The 17,631-nt window shown below is 37.6% G+C and overlaps 1 protein-coding gene across 3 annotated transcripts in view; it reads left to right on the top strand.

Moving 5' to 3' along the window:
* Positions 1-234: 234 nt before the first annotated feature.
* The window catches only part of EYA3 (EYA transcriptional coactivator and phosphatase 3), a 64,254-nt gene continuing 46,857 nt past the window's right edge, over positions 235-17,631 (top strand). For 2 of the 3 annotated variants that reach the window (XM_065890782.1, XM_065890794.1), the window contains exons 1-3: positions 235-335; positions 10,637-10,680; positions 13,691-13,770. In XM_065890782.1, coding sequence (XP_065746854.1) covers positions 303-335; positions 10,637-10,680; positions 13,691-13,770 — 157 coding nt within the window. In that variant the 5' untranslated portion in view covers positions 235-302. The remainder of the gene's footprint in view (positions 336-10,636; positions 10,681-13,690; positions 13,771-17,631) is intronic. The other variant, XM_065890789.1, reaches the window with a different exon arrangement.

Raw genomic sequence — 17,631 nt, 5'->3', positions numbered from 1 at the left:
GTGGCTCCACGTGTTGGCTTTTGCAAGGAATTATAAAAGTCATTGTGTAAACCTATCCTGACTTGGTGCAGCATGTCCATTTTGAAAAGCCACGTGCAGATTTGAGATTTTGAGATTGGAGCTCACGTAGAAAGATTGAGGTAGCAAAATATTTTAAAAATTATTCTCTGATGGCCTCAATGATAATGCTTTAAGAGTACATAAAGTTTTGAATCCCCCCTCTTTTTTAAATAGACTGTGAAGACTGCTGAGAGACACTTGCAGTCCAGTCACATAAGTGTAATAAAGAAGTATTGGTCCTCATGGAAGAAGAGCAAGATTTACCAGAGCAACCAGTAAGTATTTCCTTTAACAATTTAAAGTTGATTGTAGAAAAGCTAATCTTAAGAGATGTTAAATATTATTCAGTTGTACTACAGATTCTAAATCAGAAGTAAAATTAAGGAAAGGACTCCTTAATACTTTCCTTCTAAGAAACGATGTTCTGTGTTCCTAAATTCATATTTTGCTAACTTAATGCCAAGGACTTGCTTAGAAAATTCAGCATTACAAAATAAATATTGTCTTTAGAAGTGTCATTTAAAAAAAGCAATGGCTACTCTTACAGTTTTTAGAAAATAAAAGAGGACATCTATTTACCAAACAGTATATACCATTTCTGCCAGAAAATCTAGTTTTATCATTACCTAAATTTCCCTGACTTAATTTTTTTTAAAGTAGTAGTAGTAGTTGAAGAAAGTATAATTTGACCACTAGCTAATTCTTAAAAATAGATAAGACCCTCGAGAATAGGTTGAATTCTTAATTTCTTTTAAATATTTAACATAAATAAATAAAATCATTTTAAATGTCCCCAAGTGATACAGATTTATTGCCTTGCCATGGCTTTTTTGTTTTTTCCTAAGTGTTTTTTGACCCTTAGCATTTAAAAAAGGAAAGTAATAGTAATCATTCTATTAAGATACTTTTGTGTTAAAGGATCTTTTCCTTTTGGCTTGACCTTCTTTTTCTGAAATTAGATAAATACTGATTCAATTTGCTCTCCTGAATGAGCCTCTTGCATTTTATATTAAGAGAGAATACAGAGTGGTACATGTTTACCTCCCTATAAAATCCAACCTAAAAAACTTTGAATTTTGAAAGCAGATAATAGGGTATGTTTTTCATGTTCTAGATGTATTCTTTACATCAGTGATACATTTTTAATATTTTACTTTATGTTGAGACATACTGGTGCATATTGGTGATTCTTTTGCTATTAGTCTTTTAGCCCCTCACTTAAGTATAAAACTAGGAAGACATAAGCAGTTGGTAAAAGGACCTTTTGAAACATTTAAAATGTCATCCCATATCCCTGGTGGAACATTAATAATCAGGGAAATGGTAGGGTTAAAATCATCCTCAGCGGTGTATCTAAGATATACACTATAAGAACAAATAGCTGAATTAGAGACACTAAATGTACCAAAGAAGATTCTGTCATTGAGTTTTTAATATAGTAAGACAAAGGTCTAGTCATAGTTTCAAAAGACTTATGTAAGTGTTGACATACTGTTGAAATGAGTATTGTTGTTAGTCACTCCTTACCTATTTAAGGTAATGAGAATTGTGAAGCTGACCTGCTGGTGAGTCATTTTTTCCTCTCTGCTTCATTTGTTTGCTGTTCTGTTCAGTATCTATAATATGATGTGCAAAATCTGATTGTTACTTCAGAGAGAGTTAAGAAATTAAAGTGCTTTAAAAACAAATTTTCTGGGAATTCCCTGGTAGTCCAGTCACTAGGACTCTGTGCTTCCACTGCCAGGGACCTGGGTTCGATCCCTGGTTGGGAACTGAGATCCCACAAGCCAAGTGATGTGGCCAAAAAATTAAAAAAAGAAATTGTTTTTTAAATACTAAAAAAAAATTTTTTTTTAAACCCACAAATTTTCTGCTGACTATAAATCGTGATGGTCATGAGGCATCTTTTTTTTTAAAATTGATTTGTACCTGGGTCTTAATTTATAAATTTATAAAGGTGATTGAGTGACTACATGAAGAGGTCAGTGCCATTGAAAAAAAGAAGAAAAAAAAAGTTTGGACTTCCTTGGCGGCACGCTGGTTAAGAATCCGCCTGCCACTGCAGGGGACACTGGTTCGAGCCCTGGTCTGGGAAGCTCCCACGTGCCGCGGAGCAACTAAGCCTGTGTGCCACAACTACTGAGTCTGTGTGCTACGACTCCTGAAGCCTGGGAGCCTAGAGCCTGTGCTCTGCTACAAGAGAAGCCACCACAATGAGAAGCCCGCGCACCACAACGAAGAATAGCCCCTGCTCGCCGCAACTAGAGAAAGCCCATGTGCAACAACGAAGATGTAATGCAGTCAAATAAATAAATAAATTTATTTTTAAAAAAACTTCATGTTACATTTCTCTTAGAGATGATAGATGTAGCAGACCACACAGGGTCACAGGGGTAAGCACCAGTGTCATTCAGGAGGCAGAGATGCATAGGGGATTGTAAGAGAATGCATAGGCTACGGCCTTAATTGAGGTTTCCACAGGCAAGGTGAAGCAACGTAACATAGGGTAATTGTTTATTTAGGATTGGCTAGTTTGAATAATTCCAGAGGGTTTTGGGGTATAGAAGCTATCACTAGGTATCTGGCACTGGGTTGATTTCACAGCAGGGGAATATAGTTCACAGTATGGTTCAGAATATAGGCTCTAGATTGCAGGGGAGATGTAAGCAACTTTGGCTCTTAGTTTGGCACTGTGATTAGTGGGTGCCGAACAGACAAATATAGAGTCTAAGAAAATATAGAGCATTTATTAACTGTTAAAAATAATTAGAATAAGAAGAGTAAATGTCAGATGTTGAGGAGTAAAGCTAATTTTCACAGGCTGTAGTAGAAATCTAAAACTTGAGTGGAAAGAATGGTCCTATCCCAAGTTGATGATGATAAAGCCATGATTTAAAAAAAAAATTATTTTATTGAGATATAGTTTATGAGGTATATACAACGTTATGTTAGTTTCTGGTATACAGCAAAGTGATTCAGTTATACATATATATAATAATTTGCATCTTCTGATCCCAGACTCCCAATCCATCCCTCCCCAACTCCCCTCCCCCTTGGCAGCCACAAGTCTGTTCTCTATGTCTGAGTCTGTTTCTGTTTCATAGATAAGTTCAGTTGCATTGTGTTTTAGATTCCACATATAAGTGATATCATATGGCATTTGTCTGTCTTTTCCAACTTACTTCACTTAGTGTGGTATCTTTAGGTCCATCCATGTTGCTGCAAATGGCATTATTTCATTCTTTTTTATGGCTGAGTAGTATTCCATTACACACACACACACACACACACACACACACACACACACACACACCCCATACCTTCTTTATCCATTCATCTGTCGATGGACATTTAGGTTGTTTCCACATCTTGAATAAAGCCAAGATTTTTAACCCTGCTGTTTACTTGTGTATAAAGAGAGATGTTGCTGATGAGCATTACTATTGGAGTTATTTTAATCACATTGTCTCTTCCTTATTGAGTTATCCCTTTCTTGTTTCTGTACTACTTGCTAGCTCTATCTCAAGATTGTTCCAGTCATTGTTCACAATACAACATAAATCCTAACCTCAGGTTCTCTTTCACTTTCCCTTATTGCCAGTCAGTCCTCAATCCTCTGCAGTCAGAAATGGTTCTCTCTCTCTATGGTCATCACTTACCTTGAAATCACTCCATCTTTTTACCCTAGTCTTCATCTTTCTCAGCTACTCTGAAGCAGCTCATATTATTGTCCAAACTAGAACTCTTTTGTAGAGTGAAAGGAGGCACTAACCAAACTCGGTTTTAGGATAGGAGGTATAAATTAACACTGTTCCTGGCAAACTGGAAGCCCTTAAAAAACTCCTTTATAGCTATCAGGGTGCTCTTTGAGCTCAAGTTTTAAAAGGACATATATACATAGGAAAAATTTTTAGAAGAATATACACAAAACTTAATACTGAAATCATGGAGGTTTGGGGGCAGAATAAGGTCTTTTATATTTTATTTTATACATATCTGTATGGTTTGGGTTTCTAAAAATAGGAGCATATGTGCCTTTTGTATTTAAATATTAAAAATAAATTAGTAATACTGTAGACAAAAGAGGTGGTACATGATTACAACCACAGTGTACTCTAGGCTAAAACATGGAAAAGGAGTGAAGCTTGGGAAATATTCTTGAGAGCAATGAAAAGGACCCTAAAATTTGTGTTTTTGTCTTGGAGAATAAAAGGATGGAATAAGTGGCTAAGAGAGAACGACTATACTCAACCCCTAATTTCTTTTTGTCTTATCGATAAAGGAGAGTAATCTTTGGCTTCCCTGGTGGCACAGTGGTTGAGAGTCCGCCTGCTGATACAGGGGACACGGGTTCATGCCCCGGTCTGGGAAGATCCCACATGCTGTGGAGCGGCTGGGCCCGTGAGCCATGGCCGCTGAGCTTGCGCGTCCCTGTGAGCCATGGCCGCTGAGCCTGCGCGTCCGGAGCCTGTGCTCTGCAACAGGAGAGGCCACAACGAGAGACTCGCGTACTGCAAAAAAAAAAAAAAAAAAAAAAGAGGGTAATTTTCAAACTATAAAGGATACTATATCAATTAAAAATGTTTTATTTCCACATTTATAAGCAGGTACCTAAGTTATTTCAAATGAGTTCTAATTCTCTAGACTCCCCCCAGTAAAAAGACTGGGTTTGGTGCTCCTTCTTTGTGTTCCATAGAACCTTGAACTTCTATCAGAATCATTATTTCACTGTTTTATTTATTACTTTTTAAAAATTTTATTTATTCTTGGCTGCATTGGGTCTTCGTTGCTGCGTGTGGGCTTTCTCTAGTTGTGGCGAACAGGGGCTACTCTTCCTTGCATGCAGTGGCTGCTCTTGTGGAGCACAGGCTCTAGGCGCACGGGCTTCAGTAGTTATGGCATGCGGGCTCAGCAGTTGTGGCTCACGGGCTTAGTTGCTCCGCGCCATGTGGGATCTTCCTGGACCAGGGCTCGAACCTGTGTCCCCTGCATTGGTAGGCGGATTCTTAACCCCTGTGCCACAGGGAAGTCCCTGTTTCATTGTTTTAGAAATTATCTATTTCTTTTCAACCAGACTATTACTTCCTTGAGGTCAAGGACTGTATTTTGTTTATCATTATATTCCCTTTCAGGAGGGCTTGGTAGAGAACAGTCAGTTGAATGAATGATAGCGTGGATATGAACTAGAATTCTCACTGTAGGCATTTAACACTGGAGAATGAATCTGCAGTGTATTTTTCTCTCACATTAGTCTCCTATAGATTGACAGCTTTCCTGGGCCAGTCTTCCGTGAAGGCTTCTTTCATCTTGTGATGCTATTATCTTCAACTGTGGCCTCCATGGTTGCCAAAGAAACGGAAGAGAGGATTGGAGAATCACATGAGATGTTTTTAAGGGGTAGTTGTAGAAGTGGCTTATGTGGATGGCTCCAACCTGACAGCAAGGGGGTCTGGAAAATGCCAGCAATCTGTGTCTTAGTCTATTCTGGCTACTGTAACAAAATGCTATAGAATTGGTGGTTCATAAACAATAGAAATTGATTTCTCACAGTTCTGGGGGCTGGGAAGTCCAAAATCAAGGCGCCAGCAGATTTGGTGTATGGTAAGGGCCTGCTACCTGGTTCATAGACTGCCATCTTTTTGCTGTGACCTCACATGGTGGAAAGGGAAAAGGAGGTCTCTTTCTTTTTTTAATTTATTTTTTAATTTTTTTGCTGCACGACTTGCGAGATCTTAGTTCCCCTGACCAGGGGTTGAACCTGGGCCCCCGGCAGTGAACCTCCTAACCACTGGACTGCCAGGGAATTCCCAGGAGGCCTCTAATCCCATCCATGAGGGCTCCACCCTCATGACCTAATCACCCCAAAAGCCCCACCTCCAAATTTCATCATATTGGGGATAAAATTTCAAAATATGAATCTTGGGGGAAGACACAGACATTCAGTCTATAGCATCCTTTGTGCCCAGGAACAGGAAAAAGACCACTGAATATTTATAAGTGAATCTACAATAATCTTCTCTTTGGTTCACCTGTTTCATTTTTCACATCTAAAGAACAATATGTAACTCCTTACCCCACACATTCCTCTTAAGAGAAACAGCCCCAGCTTCCATCAGTTGCTACATCCAGATCAAATCCAGGATCTGATGCCCACTAGTTTCTACTTGGTCCAGATGTGACTTCTTTTGGACGGGTACCTGTGAACTTAAAAGACATGTTTTTTGCCTCCCATCGCAAGTCACACCCCACATGCAATGGTGGAGCAGGAAGTTGTCTCTGCCACGGGTATTTACCTTTCTAGTTTCTAGTGAAATGCTTACTCTCACTCTCTACATACTCATTTCCTTATGTCAAGTTCTGGAAGTAAAATTAATAATTAGATGACTGTGGGCTTCCCTGGTGGCGCAGTGGTTGAGAGTCCCCCTGCCGATGCAGGGGACACGGGTTCGTGCCCCGGTCCGGGAGGATCCCACATGCCGCGGAGTGGCTGGACCCGTGAGCCATGGCTGCTGAGCCTGCGCATCCGGATCCTGTGTTTCGCAACGGGAGAGGCCACAACCGTGAGAGGCCTGTGTACCGCAAAAAAAAAAAAAAAAAAAAAAAAAAGACTGTTGGTAAGCACAATCAAAGAAAATAGCATTAAATGTTTTTTGTGTATAATTTCATCCAGGTTATGATCAAGCCCTTTCCCCTTCTAGAATATAGAGTATGACTTTCTAGTAAAGAGAATGATACGCTTTGTTTGACAGTGGTGGATAAATTCTGACAAAAACATCTTCCTTTTTATAGGCTTCATGCAGACTTCTGTTGGATTTATTATTCCCAAGATTATAGTTTACCAAGCCCTAGTATGATTTAGCCTCTTGTTAAAACTTAGGAGGCACTATAGTTATATACTTGAAAGTCATCTCAGAATAGTTCTGGAATGACATTTGAGATGCATAATATAATTTTCTTATCTAGAAAGTGGTATTTCTTAATCTTGTCTTTGAAATTTTGGAAATTCAGCTTTGTTTTTGCTGCTTTTGGTGGTAACATTAAAATTTAACAATGTCTTTGTCTTTCATAAACACCTCTCTCTCATTCGCTCTCTCCCTTACCACCCGCCCCACTACCACCACCAATTTCATCTTCACAGCAGGCCTGTGAAATAGTCATAGTTTTCTTTTACAGTTGAGAAAACAGATGTAGAGAAGTAGACATACAGTGAATTAACTCTCAGAACTGAGCCTTGAACCTGGATATTCTGAATTTGTGTATTGGGTTATATGTATTCCTTTGCTCTGTTATATTTAAAGCATGATTTATTTTTTTTTTTTAAGCAGAGGCACAAGTAGAACTCTGATTCATGAATTTGCCAGTGGTTCTTCCTTTTTGTGTAACCTTTAGTCATAACATGCCCGTAAGATTGTCATTTTTTTAAATGACAACTTTATTGAGATACAATTCACATCCATTTTAAAGTATACAATTTGATGGTTTTTAGTATATTCACAGAGTTTTGCAACTATCACCAGAGTCAATTACAGAACATTTTCATCACTCCAAAAAGAAATTCTGTACCCATTAGCAGTCACCCTCAATTCCCTCCCTCCCGCAGTCCTAGGCAACTACTAATCTACTTTCCTATTGACCTATATGTGGATATTGCATATAAATGGATTCATAAAATATGTGGTCCTTTGTGACTGGCTTCTTTCACTTAGCATAATCTTTTCAAGATTCATCTGTGTTAGCATGTATAAGTACTTCATTCCCTTTTACTGCTGAATGTTTCATTGTATGGATTTATTTTATCATTCATCATTTTATTTATCATTATTGTATTTATCCGTTCATCTGTTCATGGACACCGGGGTTGTTTCCACTTTTTGGCTATTTTGAATAATGCTGTTAGGAACATTCATGTCCAAGTTTTTGTGTAGACATAAGTTTTCATTTCTCTTGGTTATATAGTCAGGAGTGGAATTTCTGGATTATATGTAATAGTAACTCTATGTTTAACCTTTGGAGGAACTGCTAGACTGTTTTCCAAACTAGCTGCACTATTTTACATTCTGTCAGTTTCTGGATTGTATTGTTTGAACGCATCCTTTTGTAATCCAGTGAAATCGGTCTGTATCCTTTTAGTTTACCTGCCTCTAGTGCCAAGGTTTCCTATCCCTGACTTACAGGAGGACATAATTGCCCAAATCAAGGCTAACAATGGGCTGTGAAAGGTACAAAATTAGTTGATAACATATTTTCCTCCCCCAGATGTTTTTGTTTGGTAGATATGTCTTTACGTACATTTTCTCCATTTCTATTTATGAGTACATACTCTGTACCGAGTTGGCACTGTAGTAAATAGAAAGTAAAAAAGCGTAGTTCTTACTTGAAAGGCCATTATGGTATATTTTAAAATTTTGCTCCAGGGCTTTTTTTTTTAGTTCTCTAGCTAAGTTTGTTACTCTGTGGTGCTAATAAAATGAAGACTGATAAATTAGATTCCTCAGTGCTCTAGTTTTCTTTATATGGATTACTGTTAGGAGACCATAGACTGTTTTAAAATTATTTCTTTGATCGCAAAGAGGGTCTTTGGGTGAGCTAAGCATAGATTCATCACCACTATTGGAAAATTACAGTATTATCTGACCTTATGTAAATACTGTCATCTTCAGGTGGGAGGGACAGCACATTTATATTATAGCAAGAGCCTGTATTTTGTCATTTGTGAAATGACATAAATAGATAAACTAGGAAGTTTAAGTAGATAAACTAGAAAGTTGAATTTTTCTTATCTTTAGCCTTGCAGTTTCCAGTCAAAACGTGTTTTCCAGCATTACTCCATCAGCGCATTTTTCTCCTATGCCTTTCAGTGAGTTTATGTCATACATTTGTAATACAATTAAATTCTCTTGTCACAGTATGTATACCATCCTGGAATTCCTTGACCTCCTGGTTGGTTTTGGTATCTTTTATCATACAGAAGTTTTGAATTTTTGTAAAATAAGTCTGTTTTCTCCTTATGGCTTTTGAATTTAATATCATGCTTAGTAAGGGTTTATCTACCTCAAACTTCTTTGTTTTTTTCTTTTTCCTTCATATGCTTCTATAATTTTGTTTCTAAATTTAGAGGTTTTTTAAAAAATTTACTTTTAGCTGTGTTGGGTCTTCATTGGTGTGCTCAGGCTTTTTCTAGTTGCAGAGAGTGGGGGCTACTCTTCTTTGTGACGCTCAGGCTTCTTGTTGTGGCGGCTTCTCTTGTGGAGCACGGGCTCTAGGCACGTGGGCTTCAGTAGTTGTGGCGCACATATCTCAGTAGTTGTGGCTCGTGGGCTCAGTAGTTGTGGCTCGTGGGCTCAGTAGTTGTGGCTCTCAGGCTTAGTTGCTCTGCAGCATATGGGATCTTCCTGGACCAGAGCTCGCACCCATGTCCCCTGCATTGGCAGGCGGATTCTTAACCACTGCGCCACCAGGGAAGTCCTGGCAGGTGGATTCTTAACCGCTGCACCACCAGGGAAGTCCCTAGAGGGTTCTTTTTTAATGCCCCATTTTTCTTTACCTTTATTGGTACCTTTGAAAATTTAGGCAGCATTATATAATGAGTTGATATGCCATAAGCAAATAACCAAGAGTATTTGGTTTTATTTATTTTGTCATGTTTTCTCATGAGGAGTGGCTGTCCATGAGAAATTGTATGGGCCTTGTATTTAACTTGTATTATTATTTACCTTGTCTGAATTGTTAAATTTAATCATATTAAATAGCTGTATTCCCACCAGATATGTTTATTTAAAATTGTTTAGCAAAGTTGCTGCCTCTGTGAGTTCTTACTCTTTGTAGTGGTTGGCAGTACTCTTTGTCAGCTTGAAATACTTTAAGTGTTCATAATTTGTATGGCTAAGCACACTAAGCATACTTCTGCTATAACTAGTAATTCTAATCAGAAAACTCTAAAATCAGATTCTTTGTCATATAAAAAAACCGGGGAAACTTAGTAGTATTAACCATTGATCTTTCATTTATGGATTCTTAAACTGTTTCAATGAAAATGCTTTTACCTTAGAAGGAATTAGAGAAGGTGAAAATATGGGGAAAAAACAGTATAATGTGAAGAATATTTTTTAGATTACTGGTAACCTGATTAGAATTTATTTTTATATTTGGCATGTAAGTAATTTGAATATAAAGATATTTCTGTTAAATAAATGATTAGATGATAGTGAGATTGCCATACTTACTGTTTGAGAATAAAACTGTGTGTCTGGTAAAATTTTAAACTAACCAGTTTGTATCTAAGTTTGGATACCTTATCCTGGTAGACATTCTGTGTTGAGTAAAAATCCTGGTAAACCTTTTATTTACCTTGAATCTGAAAAATACTTTTTTCATTTAAAAAAAGAGAGAGGCTCATGTGAAAACAAGTACATCTCTAACTCTAAAATATAATAGGGATTAATAAAATAAATCTAAGGGAAACAAAAGGAAACTGTTACCCTGTAATTTATTAGTTAATATTAGGCTGCCACTTGAGTAGCTAGATGATTTTAAAAACAGATCAAGACATTGATGCTTTTGTATAATTGTTTTACAGGTGAAAAAAGCCAAGATGCAGGAATCAGGAGAGCAAACTTTAAGGTATACAGAGTTGAATTTCTTTTTAATGACCTACTTATAATTGTTTTTACATGCTGATTAGTATATGGGCATGATTTGTGTTGACTACCCTCTTTTTGGTTTTTAGCATCAGTCTTTACGTTTTGAAATTATTTGGTTTAAGGTGAAGATTTTCCTCTAAAAGTTTGTCCTTGAAACACATAGGTGCTGATTTTTTTCATTTATTCATTATTTATTCAACAATATATACCAATCGCATGGTATCTCTCAGGTCCTGTGATATGTGGAAGAGACACAATGGTGAATATTCTTCAGTCAGATGTACTGTATACTTAATAGGGAAGACAGAAATAAGGAAAATCCAAGGGGTTAATCATTAATTACCAAATGGATATGGGACACCTTAGTCATTAGCTTGGCTCTCCTTGTAGAAAAGAGGCAGCTTCTTTGCATGTCATGCTCTGGCTTCCACAACACCGTGATTTTCAGTTGTCCACAGTTCTTACCTTCTGTTGTTTGTCTACCAACCATATGAACCGGTAACTGCATCACCTCTAACATCTTAATTTTAAGAATCCTACTCTTATACCACCACACACACTATCATTCCAGCTTATTTATTCTATTGTCACACTAGCCCTGTGTCTTACACACTTCCAATTAAATGATCTGTCATATTTTCACTATCAAGCATTGACCCTTTCCCCAAAAAAGACTTCAGTAACTCCATTTTCCCCTTTTCCCAGCTCCTGTCAACCATCATTCTGCTTTTTGTCTCTGTGATTTTGAGTACTCTAAGTATCTCTTATTAGTGCAATCATAAGTTATTTGTCTTTCTGTGACTTGCTTATTTCATTTAGCATGTCTTCATGGTTTATCCATGTTGTAGCATGTGTGAGAATTTCCTTCCTTTTTAAGGCTGAATAATGCTTCACTGTATGTCTATTCCACACTTTGTTTATCCATTCTTTAGTTGGTTGTGTTCATTATTGACAAGAGTTCTATTGAATGAGAATGAAATATTTGTGGCGCTTACTTTTGGAGTTTGGGTGTTTTTGCTCTTTTTTGGAGGAGGGAAATTTTATTTTGGAGCATTTATTTTAATATACACACATTGTTAAGTAAAATTTATGTTTATATAACTGAAAATAATTATATTTTGAGACAGTAATAATTTTTCTAGATACAATAACTTTAAATATTTAACAAAGTGCTGGAGTTATTTCACTGTCTTGGTGCTGTTGTTTCTATTTAATCTCTAGATACTCAGTTGAATAGGTAGGGGATTTTGCTATAAGATTACAGGACCATGGGATTTTAGGCACTGGTCCATTGTATGCCAGACCATACAAATATACCTTCTAAGATACAGGATCTAGAAATAGTCTTTCAACAGTGGATATAACAGTGAACCCCAGACTTATTCAGGTACACATAGAAGACCAGTCATTGTAGTCAGAAATGTGAAGTTCTTATCTGGGTTTATACCTTTCTCCTTGGAATCCTATTTAATTAGGCATAAGATGGGGTTCAGAAGTCTGTATTTTTACCACTCAGGTAATTATAAGAAATAAGCCATTTTGGGAAACAATGATGTAACTATTCAGTATGATTTCTTACCCTTACCCTCAATTCCCATAGTAATATCTTGGTTGGTATACTAAGCGCTATTCCAGAAATACGGACAGTTGAGTAAATATGTTAAAATAAACTTCATCTGGGGATTTACCTTTAAAAATTAATTACATCTTAGGGAAAATTGTTTGAACATTGAGAATATACCCAGAAAAAAAAACTTTATTATGCTTGAATATTAGAGGTCCATTCAGAAAAGATAATGAGAGCTTTAAGAATTTTGGTGCTGTGTATTTTTTTTTATAAATAACATTTCTTTAAAAAATTTTTTTCATTTTAAAACTACTCTTTCCAGATATGTGTAGTGTCTGGGACAGTGTTCTCCACGTCTCCCTAGAGTGTAGAACAGCAAAGCAGATTTCTTGCTAGGGAACGTGAATGTGGGAAGAATACCTGGGCTGGGGAGAAGTTGTATTGTAATAATACTAGCTACAGTTATATTGTACTTTATTCTAGTCTCTGTTCTAAGTACTTTTCATGTATTAACTCATTAATTTCTATAACAGCCCTAAAAGGTAGCTTCTATAATTATCCCTCATTGACAGTTGAAAAACTGGAGCACAAACAAGTTCAGTGACTTGCTTAAAGTCATAAAGCTAGTTTTGGCAAAGTGGAATATGAACTCAAGCAATCTGGTTCTAGAATCCACACTCTTAAGCACTGTGCTATACTGGTAGTTGAGGGAATATGTGGAGAGTGGAAAGTAAGGTAGAAGGAAGAGAGAGGACATTGTGAGGGATGAAAGTATAATCTCCATTTCAGAATTGCAGTGAGGATCTTCCCAACATTAAAGTGTCTAACATAATGACTTGTCCTCCCAGTTTACATGACTTACCTTTTACAATTCCTCTTAATTTGTCTTATAAGTTTTTTTAAAAAGATGTTGCTAAGTTTTGGGAATGATAAAAATATGTTTATTTTTAATTGAGGGAAAGGAAATACAGTGGAATGCACCATTTTAAGGTTCAGAACCCCTTCTTGGAAGCAAGCGTGTATGATTTGAAAAAACTTGTCAAGTGATTATGAGGGCCATTGTCTGAAATCAAGCATCTTCCTACTTCCCTTTGGTACTTTGGAAATAAAGTGACAGCAGTTTTTGGTGTTGTGGAATTTTTCTTTTACCATGTGGTCTTCAGAGAAAATCCGACTTGCCTGTGGCTTAGGTGGAATTTCCGAGTGATACAAAGATTGAAGTGATGACGAAGAACAGTAGCATGCTGAAGGTACTAGCCCTGGCCCTAGCTCTTTAGGTAGCCGCTAAAAACCAAGAATAAGTATTTCATAAAGTAGACTTACCTTGCCTCTTAACTTACCTAGGAAGAAAGGGTTTGATTTAATCACTTTTAGCAATGCAGCAGGTCAGTCAGAGACTAATGTATCATTTTGGTTTTCCCAGTCAAGTAAGCAACTCCGAAGTCAATGATCAGAAACCTGAAACTTCAAGCCTTGCTTCAAACCTTACCATGTCGGAGGAAAGTAAGTACCATATTCTGTGCACCATGGAAGAGGTGTTCCTGTGACCAGGTGATGCTATTCTTTTATAATTGGTTTTCACTGATTGCCTTGTTTGTCTCAGAATATCCAGAATCCTTTCATTGCCTTGTTTGTGTGTTCATCCTTGTGCTCTCCTGTAAGCCTTATTGACATACCAGCTAAGGAACAAAATCACATGGAATTCACTCCCCAGGGATTGGTGATTGTGTTTTTGTTTTGAGGTTGGATGTTCTAAAGGTAATAAATAGTGCCTTACTCAAAATCAGAAAAGTTTGTGGGCCAACCTCTGACTGTTCCTCCAGAGGGCTTGATATTTTTCTACCTTCCTAATAACCAAATAATTCTACCCATCCATCTAGGCCAAAAAAAAGAAAAGTAATCCCCTGAGAGCCCAGGATTGATACTGGGCCCTGAGGGAGATCCATCTCAGGTATCCACTTACCAACCCTTATTCTCTTGTGGAACAGTTATATTCATGCATTAGACAAAAATTTGTACAATGTTCTTTTTTTTTTTTCCTGTGGAGGCATGAGCTTTCTCTGACATATCATGGTGGTATGCTCCATAGGGCAAATAGTCCTCCTTGAAATTAAAGTAAGTAAGATCTTACGGAAAAAACCTGAACGAACTTTTTGGCCAACCCAATAGCTGTGCCCTTCCATATTTTCCCACACACTTTGAAAGGATAAATTTGTGTAAGACGCTTTTTGAAAAGACATTTATTTGGGGGATATATCTTAAGATGATTATGCTTAACCTTGTATAATTCCCATGTATTAAAAAATGGTGTGCCTATTTAAAAAAAATGGTATGTCTTGAGTTGTATATATTATTTCCTCGAAGATGCTGTTCCAGTGGTTCTCAAACTTTCAGCATACCTAAGAGTCATCTGGAGAGCTTGTTTGTAATGTAGAATTCTAGCCTCATCTTCAGTGATTATCATTCAGTAGACCTGATGTGGATGGGAATCTGCATTTTCAAGAAGATAGCTAATTCTGATACATATGGGAGACTGCTCTAATCAATGAAAAGTGTCTACTCTAATTTTTTTAATATCTCACTCATCCCCAAGAAAAAGGCCTGTTCCTTATATACTTCAGGGCCCAGAGGTAAGTTGTCTTCTTGCTTCTTGAAAAGCATTTCTCTTTTTTTCTCAAAAACTCTAGTTCCTTTGAAGTCTATATTTATGCCCCTCCCCCACATTTCTTTTTACCTCAGACCGAACTCTTAGTCATTTTGCTCTTTAAAGACTAGATCTTCTTTTTCTTCTCCATCCAGACTCTTATTATTCTTGGTAATTTCAACATCCATGTAGATGACCTATCCAATACCCATAATGTCCTTCTTGTTTTCCTGTCCCGTTTTACTCAGCATAGATTCTATGGTTCTTTATTATAATTACTCCCTTACAAATATCTTCAATAATTTGGCCTCTTGTACTCTTGCTAAACCCCAGTCATAATTTAATCCAACTCTCCACCGTCTGTATAAGTGCATTCAAATAGCTGAACATTATTGGATGAATTATACACCTAGCTGACTATTTACTCACAGGGCCTCATGTGGGCACCCTACTACATTTCACTCATGAGTTTTACCTTTTAATATTTCACACCACTTCTTTCCTCTCGAAGCACCCATACTCATTCACCTTTCTTCATGCTTACCTGATGACTCCTTCTCAAATAGAAGCTCTCTGTGACAGGAAGCTCCCTTATTATCCTACCACCACTGGATCTTCAAAGCTACTTGTGTTTGTACCCATGTTATCTTCCTTCATTCTTGTCAGATTTGGAATAGTATTCTTGCTCCTGTCAAAGGTAAAACCTTTTATTTGTGCTTCATACCCTGTCTGTTCTCACCTCCCCCAAGGACTTTGGTACTTTGGTTATCCTAATACCATTCCTGCATCGTCATGTTCTTCTCTTCTTAATCCATCCTGTCAGTAAAGAGACATGATTCAGTATCTACCATCTTAAAACACAAAACCGTCCTTTGGGTCCACATCCCCCGCTAGATATAGACCTTCTCTTTGTTCCATGACCCATTGGAACCTCTGGAAAGAGTTGCCCTCACTTGCTTTCTCACCTCCCATTCGCCCTTCACCCCTCTCAAATTTAGCCTCTGTCACCACTCTTCCAATGAAATTGCTTTTGTCAAGGTCATTAGTTACTTTCAGTAACTGAAAGTGCTAGTTCTAGTGGACATTTCTCTCCTTGTATCCTGCCTCCCACTATTTTTTCTCCCACCTTTCTCCTTTGCTGGCCTTTCTTCTGCTATCTGAACTCTGAATGTTGGTGGGCCTCAGGGTTTGGTTCTAGTCTACCATCTTTGCTCTTTCTGCATCCTCTCATCCATTACTACATTACTTTAAATGTTTTATACATTGTTAACGAATTCCAAATTTGTATTTCTAGTCTGACTTCTCACCTAATTTCAGTTGTGAATCCAGCTGCCTACTTGACATCTCCACTTAGATATTTAAAAGGAAAGTCATACTTAAAATGTGTGAAAGCTTTTTATTCCCTTAGCCCTCACCAAATCTGTTCTCTTCCCGAACTTCCCCATATTTGGAAGTGGTTTCACTATCCTTCTAATTACTCAAGCTGAAAACCTAGAAATTATCCTGTATTCCCGTTTTCCTCATTCCTTACATACAAATTCATCAGGATGTCGTGTTAGTTTTACCTTCAGGATATATTTCAAGGTTTTGCTTCATCTCCACTGCTTTTTTTTTTTTTTAACCAGTACAAAGTTAAACACATCCAGATTTATTTACACAAAGCTAAAGAAATTTGGGTTCTATTTCCATTTTGTGTAATTTTATTCTGGGGTCTGGCTTTGTTGTGTAGCTGACATAGGTCATTGAAACTTGATTATCCCACCTCACATGCAATTTTTTGTCACAAGGGAACAGAAGACTTGGGTATTTAGTGCACATACAATAATGATCTTAATACTTTTGCAATTTAGTAGGAAGGCAGCTGTCCCACAGCTTGGCAAGGGGACAGAGAAGTTACAGATTTTAAGCAGATTATGCCTTGACTCTTTTTAAAAAATTGTTTATTTTCTTTATTTATTTTGGCTGCAGTAGGTCTTAGTTACGGTACATGGGATCTTCCTTGAGGCATGCAGGATCTTTCATTGCGGCACATGGGCTGTTCGTTGCGGTGCGTGGGCTTCTCTCTAGTTGTGGCGCATGGGCTCTGTAGTTTGCGGCACGCGGGCTCTCTTGTTGAGGTGCACAAGCTCAGTCGTTGTGGCACGCGGACTTAGTTGCCCCTGGCATGTGGGATCTTAGTTCCCCGACTAGGGATAGAACCCTCGTCCCCTGCATTGGAAGGCAGATTCTTCACCACTGGACCACCAGGGAAGTCCCTTGCCCTGACTCTTGATAAGCTTTTCATAGTTCCCAAGTACTGCAAAGATCAAGGCTCATTCATTCTCTAGAGAAGTAAAAATTGGCCTAGATCTCCCAGGATGTTTTGTGGACCTCTTCTAGAATTAAATTAAATCAGAGGAGGAGAAGGATTTGGGTTTTTTAATGTACTTGTCAGCAGAGAAGGAACTATTATGTAGAATTTCAAATGAATTTCCATTCTATGCGATGAATGCTAAGAACTTTAGATCTAATTCAGATCCCCTTCATTTTTGTCAAAGTGCTTATGGATTAACATAATCTGCAAATTGCCATTAAGTATTTTCAAAGACTTTGAACAATGGCAGTGGACAAGATTCATGATAGACTCACAGATGATGATTTATCGTACTGTTGGGCATGAATTGTCCCTGCATCTGATCTTGATCAGGGTTCCCTTTTTGGGTCAGACACTCAGGGAACCC

This window comes from Phocoena phocoena, chromosome 1 (genome assembly GCF_963924675.1).
Source record: "Phocoena phocoena chromosome 1, mPhoPho1.1, whole genome shotgun sequence".
NCBI classification, from domain to species: domain Eukaryota; kingdom Metazoa; phylum Chordata; class Mammalia; order Artiodactyla; family Phocoenidae; genus Phocoena; species Phocoena phocoena.
The sequence above is the reverse complement of the archived record's forward strand: the minus strand, read 5'-3'. Positions and strand labels throughout refer to the sequence as shown.